Here is a 10,062-nt window from a genome sequence, read left to right on the forward strand (position 1 = left end):
CCAAAAAGCTTGAACTTTTATGAAAAGGATCAATTCATATTTATATAATGCACTCACAGTTGTCCATGCGGGACTAATGGCATCGAACAAAGGCGAGTCAAACACATTGTTTATATAGATATATTTTTTCAATACTGAAAACATTCTGTATTCCTTATACAATTTCTACCAACCAGGAATAGTTATTCTACCTATTGTATTCCATTAACACAACTACTGAAACAATTTTCCTTTGTCTATTCTATTTCTATGAATAAATATTTTATTGCATATCTATTATATTCCATGATCCAATTGCACTATATGAGATAAATAAGATAAACTTACATTTAAAGAACTTTTACTTAGATCACTACATTCCCAAAGTCATTTTCCAAATATAGGTGGGAAGTGCTATTAAAAACAATTTTTATATATCTCTAAAAATTAGTATAAAATTAGAAAGCCAGAAAAACATAACTATTAAAGAAGAATCATTAACATTGAATATTAAACTAATCAATATAATCTTATTATATACTGTAACAAATATTTAATACTTTTAAAATTAAATACTTTAATCAACATCTCATTAACATAATAACACAAATATTAATCAATTGAAATCCTGAGCCGTGTTGTCCGATACAGGTGAAACATCTCTTCTGCCCACGGATCGATACTGGCACAAGCACATCTCCTATGTCGGCGTAGCACGACGCATCCGGACGCATCGAGCGAGCTTACCAATGAGTCCAGATGCATCACGTGGGCCCAGCAACAAGTCCATCCGCATCGTCCGGACGCGCCACCCAAGCTCGATGACAGACCCGGACATGTCGCCCTAGCCCAACGACTGGCCCGAACGCGTCTTCTGAATCTCACTAAATAATTTTAAGTTAATAATTTTAATCAACTCCTAGCTATGATTGGGATAATTAAAATAGACTTAATTAAAACTTAATAAAATTATCTCATTAATTTAATATATATTTTTTATTTTTTATATTTTTTAAATATCCAGATTAAATTTTTTATTTTTAGTTAATATATTTTATATTTAAAAATATATCAAAACTATATCAGTATGGCACAATACGATATACTGAAACTGTATCATTCCGGTCAAAATTTTAAACTATGGGGACAGAAACCTCTTTTTTAAAACATGTCTCAAAATTTTAAACTCACATTTAAGATGTTACGAACATATACTTAGACGATCAATAAATACTTTAATTAGGCGATATAAATCTATAACAAATACACACATTAAACGAAGAGAAAGACTAAAACTATGACAAATATGCATATTAAACGAGGAATAGAAAAACTAAAGAAAACTTAGCTAGCTACAATAAAATAGGATAAAATTTATTTAAATATAGATGATAATATAGTAGAAGATAAAGCCCAATGACGTAGGAAGATTTATATAGTCAACCTCACTTAGTGGAATAAGACTTGATTATTATTGTTGTTGTTAATTTTTTCCCTCTTATATTCATTAATTTTTCCCCCTTCATCCATCTACGAAAGTAAACAAAGAGATAAAATACCTTTTAATCTCTTTAACCATGGTTAATTTTTTTTCTTAAATAGAGAAAAAAATCAAAAACTCTTTAACGATCAATATCTTTTTCCCTTCTTCATTTGTCCACACAAGGTAAACATAGAGAGAAAAAAACCTTTAAGGATATAGGAGACAAATTATTAAGATAAAAAAAGCACCACTAGGCTTGATTATTATTGTTGTTGTTAATTTTTTCCCTCTTATATTCATTAATTTTTTCCCCCTTCATCCATCTACGAAAGTAAACAAAGAGATAAAATACCTTTTAATCTCTTTAACCATGGTTAATTTTTTTTCTTAAATAGAGAAAAAAATCAAAAACTCTTTAACGATCAGTATCTTTTTCCCTTCTTTTTTTTCTATTGCGAATAGTTGATTTTTTCGATACATAATTATTATTGCGACTCACCAAGGCACCACTAGGTCGAACAGGTGCGGTATGTTTTGTACGGAGAATGCGGCTAAACATTTCTTGTAATGAGGAGACGTCAGAACTAGATAGAATTTGTGATTTAGCAGATTCGAAGTTAGGTGATAAGCCAGCAAGGAAGCTCATGATAGTCATCTGCTCTCGTTGGCATTGTTGAATCTTCACATCAGGACTAAATGGTAGCAACATATTAAGCTCCTCATATGTCTTTTTGAAAGTCATAAAATAATTAATCAAAGGTTGATCTTGTTTTTCCACACGGTAAAAAGCTTTGCAAATCTTATACATACGAGTGAGATTTCCTTTCCCAGAATATAAATAATCCATCAATTCTTTAACGAATTCACAGTAATTAATCAAACCAATTACCTCATTATCAATACAATTCCGAATCTGAAGGAATAAGCGAGCATCTTCTCTGAGCCATGTTTGTTTTAAATCATCTTATGGCGGGTCATCAGTTAAATGTCCATCTTTGTCAATACTTCGTAAATAAAGACGGGCAGTTTTACTCCAATCCAAATAGTTTGAACCATTTAATTTATAATCCATAATTTTAGACACCACAGGCACCATATCCATTATGATAGAAGATTTATTTTCAGCCATAAAATTTTATTCACAAAGGAAGCCAAATAACTCTTACTGTGAAACGAAGAGGAATTCCAAAACTTGAAGAACTACTATCAAGGTAGCAAGGAGGCTGAGTTGTCCGACGGCGGTGGAAGAGAGGTGGCAGAATTCAGCAAGAGCTAGATCACTAGAAAAATCAGAATGTCCGTCTTCTCTTGCAAAAAATGGCACAAGAATCAAACTCTGACTTGGTGCTTGCTGTAAAAAAAAAAAATAATCAATAGGGAAAGGAAGCAGGAGACGATCCTACTCCTCCTGTGGGTTGTGGCCACCGAAACTCGGCGGCGGCGTTCACAAAGGAGAAGCTCGGCGTCTGCTAGCTCAAAGACAGAGCACGATCTAGAGAGAAAGGATCCCGATCGCGAGCGGGAACAGGGCGGCTCAAGAGGAAGCAGTTGGCGACGAAGGCGGCACGAAGGAGAAGGAACTCGGACGGCGTCCCAATCGCGCGTAGACCGGATGAACTGTGGGCGTCACCGGTTGCAATCGGGACGCGAGGAGGAGCGGTGTCGAAAGATGCACAAAGGATTAGAAGAACTCGCGAACAGATCGCGAGGAAGAACGACGTCGAAGGAAAAAACAAAACCAAATCGCGAGGAGGAGAGCCGCCGAAGGGTAAAAATAAAACCCTAATTTTGCTCTGATACCATGTTGGTAAAATAACATAGAAAAGTGTATCTTATTGCACGATATAAGGCCCTATTTATAATAAGAAATAGGGACTTATTCTACAAAAAATATTTACAGCTAATAATTATTATTGTTGTTGTTAATTTTTTCCCTCTTATATTCATTAATTTTTCCCCCTTCATCCATCTACGAAAGTAAACAAAGAGATAAAATACCTTTTAATCTCTTTAACCATGGTTAATTTTTTTCTTAAATAGAGAAAAAAATCAAAAACTCTTTAACGATCAGTATCTTTTCCCCTTCTTCATTTGTCCACAAGGTAAACATAGAGAGAAAAAAAACCTTTAAGGATATAGGAGACAAATTATTAAGATAAAAAAAATTAAATATAATATAACTTTTAACTTTATAAAATATACTACTATTCATGAACTAAATTATTCTATATATAAATTTGATTTAATTTTAAACTAATCAAAATAAATCCAAATTAAATATATTATAAACCTACTTCAACTTGTCATGTCTACTGGTGGACTTCAGTTAATCCTAAATCAACTTTTACTCAATAAGCATCAAACATTTCACGAAGTAATAGCAAAACTTAAACTCAATATTCAACATGTCAAATATAACTCAATAGTAAGCATTTATAGCAATCAAAATTAATAAAAGTATTTTTAATTAATAGATTTTATACTTAAAAAAGTACTAAAATCATATCAGTATAGCATGGTACAGTACCAAAACCGAATCGTTCCAATCATAAACTAAAACTCCGGCACAACTCGAAATTTTAAATCTTGATCAAAACTATATCAACACAATACAACATTGAAACTGTAATATTCCGATTCAGCATGGCTTAAGATATTAAACCATACCATCATATTCTATCATTCTTTTAGAAACTTAATTCAACACCTACCACAACTAATTCAGTCACTCACTTTTTATAACATCTCCCAAGGTTTAAAATATTGAGTTGTGTAAAATTTTGATGCATGACTAAAATAATATGATTTTGATACCAAGTCATGTTATGTCACTACGGTATTGGTACTTTTCCTTTTTTAATATAAGTATATTAATTTTTAAAAAAAACACTTTCATTAACATTTGTTGATATAAATGTTCATTATTGACTTTATATTTCATGTGTTGACTATTAAATCTTCTACACAAGCTATCAATAAGGTATAAATTTGAAATATATACTTTTTCTTACTATTGCACATAATGAAATAGTATTAAAGTTTCAATTGTAGAGACATTGAGTCCAAAAAATTGTATCTAAAATGATAATGGTGATACACGATACCCCTTTTGATGTTATCAAGGTGACGTGTCGTGTGTTTTACAAAACCTATCCTAATTGTGTAAGCTTTAATTCGAGTTAATATATTGAGGACTTTACTAAATTATATCCTAATTAAAAAAAACATCTCAAGACATGGGCTACTCAAGACATGTACTGGAATTGATTTCTCCACATGGTCTATCCATTAGTATGTTAATTCACGACTACAGTTGGACTTAAAATGCCACCATTAAAATTGAAGGTGGTGTAAACACATGATAAAGAAACAAGTCCTCAAACTCTAATATGATGGATTATCATGATACATTAGAGCTATGATAAAAAGGTGTACGATAGATGTGCCTAAATCAGGATCAATCTTTGCTAAATTGTTTCACATAAGTTGACAATCATAAGCTTTATTTCCTATCACTCTTGCATCAACATTGATATTGACTTTTAATAGCTCTAACTTCATGATCATCGTATTGGCATTGATATTAACTATTAATAGCTCTAGCATCATGATCATCATGTTGGCATTGATATTAACTCTTCATAGCTCTAGCAACATGATCATCATCTAGAGTTGCATGCTTGTAACCTACTCATATGCCCCAAGCTAACTCCCAAAGTCAAGCAAATATAAGTTTCACAACCATCTAATGCATCGCCACAATCATCACCTCTATAAGTAGTTGCTCTACTATCAACAACTTTGCCTTTCCATTTAAGTTGTCTTTTCTTTTGTTTGTGGATTTTGGTTATTCTTAGGATAAGATGTTTGAGAACGCCTATATCAAAATCCAAACAATAACATTCTCAGTCAAAAGTTTCATTATCATCATCTTCCTCAGCAGCATCTACTCTAACCTGCATCTATCCATTGGGGAAAAAATTTGAGATGGTCACAATGAATCTCCTACTTCATCAAGTAATGGATTCTCAACCAAAAGATTCTCTAAATCCATCATAGGATCATGCTCAATTGGGACAAATCAAATATCAATGGATCTACATTATTGTATTCTTATTCTTCATTCTCTTAAACTACATTGCCATTAGGTGAAATGTGTACGGTCCATCATTATATTTTATAGATGCATCAACAAATTTATTATGATAAAAACTTAATAATGTCCATCCGCATAGTTCCTCTCCAAGTATACACATCAATGTAACCTTATATAGGTCATATTGCTTCTTACACGACAAGACCCATGTCTTAATCTCCTCATTAGTCTAGGTATAGGCCAGCAAGTTTATACACAACGGAAGGTTAAATACCATTACAAAACTTTTAGATGTTAGACACTATGTTATGGTAGTACATATTATTTCTTGTTAAAGGGAAATTTTATTAAAAATGAAAAAAAAAATTAACAATAATTTGACATCTAATCAATATCAGTAATATCAATTGCACTACGTCATCTCATAAAGGAAAGAAACAACCAATACCACCTCATGATTTGGTAATATGAACACTTGCACTCCTTCACAATCTTAGGGGCAATAGTTGCATCACTTTCATTATAAGAGCAGTTAAGCCTATTAGTGCTAGCTATGTCACCATTATATTGCATTTGTTGCTCATACTCGTATTCGCACAGGAGACACGAAGAGCGGCTAGAAATTTTCAGCTATTTGTAATATCATCGCCAGGACCTTCAAATTTATATAGATGGGTTGTCCAAAGGCATCAACTATTCCCTATGCCAATGTGTTTCATGTGTCGATCTTACACCAAAATGAGTGTGGCAAGATTCAATACTTTACACCTTAGTCAAGAGGGCAACATAGTCTCCTTTGTATGTGAGATCTCTAAGAATCAAGTTAGATTAAAGGTACAACTAATTTGGTGAAGTTTTTAAATCAGCCTTAATTTAACCAAATTTTAACTAGATTTCTTTCATTTTCAGTTTAATTTAATCAAATTTCAGTAGATTTGTTTGATTTTCTAATATAATGTAACTATAAAAAAATTAGCAATTTCTTTAGATCGGTAGTTTTTTCTCGAGTCATTAGCCAACATCAATCCAACTCGATCAATCTTTCCAACTATGATTAACAGTAACTTTTAACTACTAAAGGGCATCATAAGGATGTAATTAATAAATTATACACCAAAAGGTCAAAACCAGCATGCCTTATGCCCTACAAAAAGATGTCATTTCAAGGACAAGTTGAACCTGCTTCACAATCTACACTTCCTTGGGTCCTTGATAAGAAGGCACAAAAGGTAATTAAGAATTATTATTTCCCTATACAATTTCCCCCTCACTTTCCTTCTCAAGCAAGATTGTTGGCTTTCAAGTCTGCATTCAGAGAAAATCAGCAAGCAGGGGTGGGGTGATTTTTTGAAAATTTGATTGATTTGACCAAATCACAACAGATTTCATCAGATTTGGCAGCAACAAGCTATTTCTATTAATCACCCTCACAGACCCAATTTCTGGAACAAAAGATAAAATAACCAAGGCTGATGCCTCTCCACCTGAGCTGATTTGGATCTGTGGAGTTTGGAATTATGGTATTCATTGAGTGGACTAACCATATGATGCCTTTTTATAAATCCCCAACTATTTTGCAATCTTCTTGTTAATCCAACTATGGCTGCTACTAGAAAGAGAATTACGCCATCTTCCTACCAGTAAGAGAATTATAGTTACTTATGGAACAACAATCTAGCATGTAAGTATTGAGGTTATGTACCAAACTAAGGACCATAGTCAGGAAATATGATTCCAAAGGTTCACTAGAGTCATTTAACCAACAACTGTCAAATTTTAGCACCAAAGAACAAGGAGTAACCAACTTACTTGGAACTACAGCATTGATCTCATCAGAAGGTTCAGTTGAGCTAACTCCTAAATAAGATAAAGATGCACTGAGCAGCTCGTTTATGTGTTGTAACTTCTCCTGAATTTTGTGTTTCCCCACAAGTTGTATAGAAACATGTTTTTGGCTGGTTGAATAAACATACATCTCCTCTGCAGGATTGTAACAAACACAAAAATACATTGTATGGTGTATAAGATCCACCAAGTTGATGCCAAAAATGCAGAGTTAATACAAGATATAAATATAAGAATTAATTGAGTTGACTAGTAAACATAAGAAATAGTTGGATTGAATACAAAAGATTAATATTTTGCTTATCTATTCTTTGGCCCAATTGTTAAGCAATGCATCGCAAACACCCACTTACCAGAAGCAATATACAATCCTGAAACGTAGAATCAAACTAGCTATTCATGAACCAAAGAGTACTCATACAGATTACCATCCGTAGATCCATTATTTAGGAATATTTGTAAGAGAAAATATTGTTAGATTTAAATAGTCAGAAAAAAATTTAAAAAAGAAGTTAATGAAACAGGTTTTTGGATGACTGAAAAATCCATAGTGTGAACATGTGGACCAAAGTTTTGATTATCCTGATACATTTGAGTTGTGATGCAAGGATCAATAGAATTATGATACTAAAGGTCGTTTCAAGTATTGGAAGGATTAAGAAACGAAATGTAAAGTTGTTTATAATTGCCAACATGCTGCGAACAAGCCAATCTATAGCCATAGTTACGGAAACCCTGGTGGCATTTCGACAAGCATGTTGCTCAGTGCGTCGTTTGAAGGTGCGACTCTCGGTACTTGCTTGAACAATGAAAAGAGCAAAAAATAAAATAAAACTTGAGATGGTTATTACCTTCTTCTTCCTTGGTCGAGTCGCTTCCATAGCGGAGATGAAGAGCCTCCAAGAACGAAATCCCAGAGCTGAGGTTCTTGCCACGGACGAAAGAGCCCGACCTCTCTCCCATCGCCGAGAAATATCGGACATCTCCCAGGGAGCCGTCGTGCTTCCCTTCGCCGTCGTCCCAGTCGACACCTACCCAATCTCCAGCGTATCCTTCCACCTCACCCACATACCTTACAGTCCCGACCCGCCGAGGATTTCCGACAGCATTGACCCTTTGGCCAATCCAAAACCCCAAGCCCATAGCCATTGCAGGCGAAGGATTCGGGGCGGACGCGGCGTCGGCGTCCCGGGTTGCGCGGAGAAGGGGGACGAGGTCGAGCGGCGAGGCAGGATTACGCGATTCTGAGAAAATCCGTGATTTTCTTAACCAAGCGGTTAACGGGTTTAAAACTGAACCCGAATCCAATTGGTCAATTGGGCTCTTAATTGGATTGGTGGGTTGATTTGATTGGCTCCATTAATCCCCTTAAATCCTTAACAATTGGGGTAAATCTGTTTATAAATGAACTATAAAATTTCTCGTGTATAACATGATGATTGCAAAGATCATTAACAATTGACTGATTGGTGATTAAAGTAGCTAAAACTAATATACTAACTCAAATAAATACCGGCTCCTGAATAAACAATTTCAACCTGATGCCCTTTAATTTGAAGAAACTTTCACAAAGAGCCTTAAGCTTGCCAACCTGCAGGTATTGAAATTGATCCCAAAAATCATAGACTAGTTTGATAGACATCCAAAAAGTGGAAAAGGTAATTGCTTTGGTTTTTAATGCAACATATTATTAATCATACTTATAACAGGAGAAACAGACATAAATCCAGAGCCAAGCAATTTAAAATATTAGGCTTCAGTGTGACAAAATTTCAATTATTCCTCATCTGTTTAACTTTTAAATTTCAAAAATATCATTTCACATTTATAATGTGTCCAAGATGTAAGTCCTCGGCCGAATCCGAGTCCTCAGCAGGTCGAATCCGAGTCCTCAGCAGACTCCTCAGTAGGCCGAATCCGAGTCCTCAGCAGACTCCCCAAGCCGAATCTGAATCCTCAGTAGGCCGAATCCGAGTTCTCAACAGACTCCTCAGTAGGCCGAATCCGAGTCCTCAGCAGACTCCCCAGGCCGAATCTGAATCCTCAGTAGGCCGAATCCGAATCCTCAGCATACTTCTCAGTAGGCCGAATCCGAGTCCTCAGCAGACTCCCCAGGCCGAATCCGAATCCTCAGTAGGCCGAATCTGAGTCCTCAGCAGACTCCTCAGCAGGCCGAATCCGAGTCCTCAGCAGACTCCCCAGGTCGAATCCGAATCCTCATGCCGAGTCTTCAAACCAAGTCCGAGTCCTTAAACTGACTCCCAACTCTAAGCTGACTTCTGGCTCAGACCAACTCACCATTCAGTCGCCCTTCTCTCCGATCCGCCAATCGGTCATTTGTTCAACTTGAGCCGAATCACCTTACAGTGCCCTGGCATGTCCCATCATGTCCTCTGACCGGTCCACACCCTTCATTTATTATCGCCGCCCTCTCTGACACCCACGTGGGTAATGACATGACGGCTACCTACCAGAGATGAGACTCCTGACTATTGTGCTCGATTGTTCCTGACGCCTCATTACTCATGATGGGACATCCTCTTAATGGTGACGTGACAGGTACACGCTCATCTCTCCTTAAAACGACCACTCCCTTCAGCAGGTAGCTCTCTCAACTTCTGAAACTTCTGCTTCTCTTTTACACTCAAGTTCATTACTG

At 35.4% G+C, this 10,062-nt stretch overlaps 1 protein-coding gene across 1 annotated transcript in view; it reads right to left on the reverse strand.

Annotated features, from left to right (window-relative positions):
* The window catches only part of LOC141829142 (tubulin-folding cofactor E-like), a 29,116-nt gene extending 20,500 nt beyond the window's left edge, over window positions 1–8,616 (reverse strand). Inside the window, exons 1-2 of the mRNA XM_074716555.1 lie at window positions 8,255–8,616; window positions 7,368–7,538 (exon numbers count right to left, since the gene is read on the reverse strand). Coding sequence (XP_074572656.1) covers window positions 7,368–7,538; window positions 8,255–8,552 — 469 coding nt within the window. The 5' untranslated portion in view covers window positions 8,553–8,616. The remainder of the gene's footprint in view (window positions 1–7,367; window positions 7,539–8,254) is intronic.
* Between the last annotated feature and the right edge of the window lie 1,446 nt (window positions 8,617–10,062).

The sequence above is a fragment of the Curcuma longa genome, chromosome 5 (assembly GCF_044706935.1).
Source record: "Curcuma longa cultivar G26 ecotype Majalengka, Jawa Barat chromosome 5, ITB_CL_G26_1.1, whole genome shotgun sequence".
NCBI classification, from domain to species: domain Eukaryota; kingdom Viridiplantae; phylum Streptophyta; class Magnoliopsida; order Zingiberales; family Zingiberaceae; genus Curcuma; species Curcuma longa.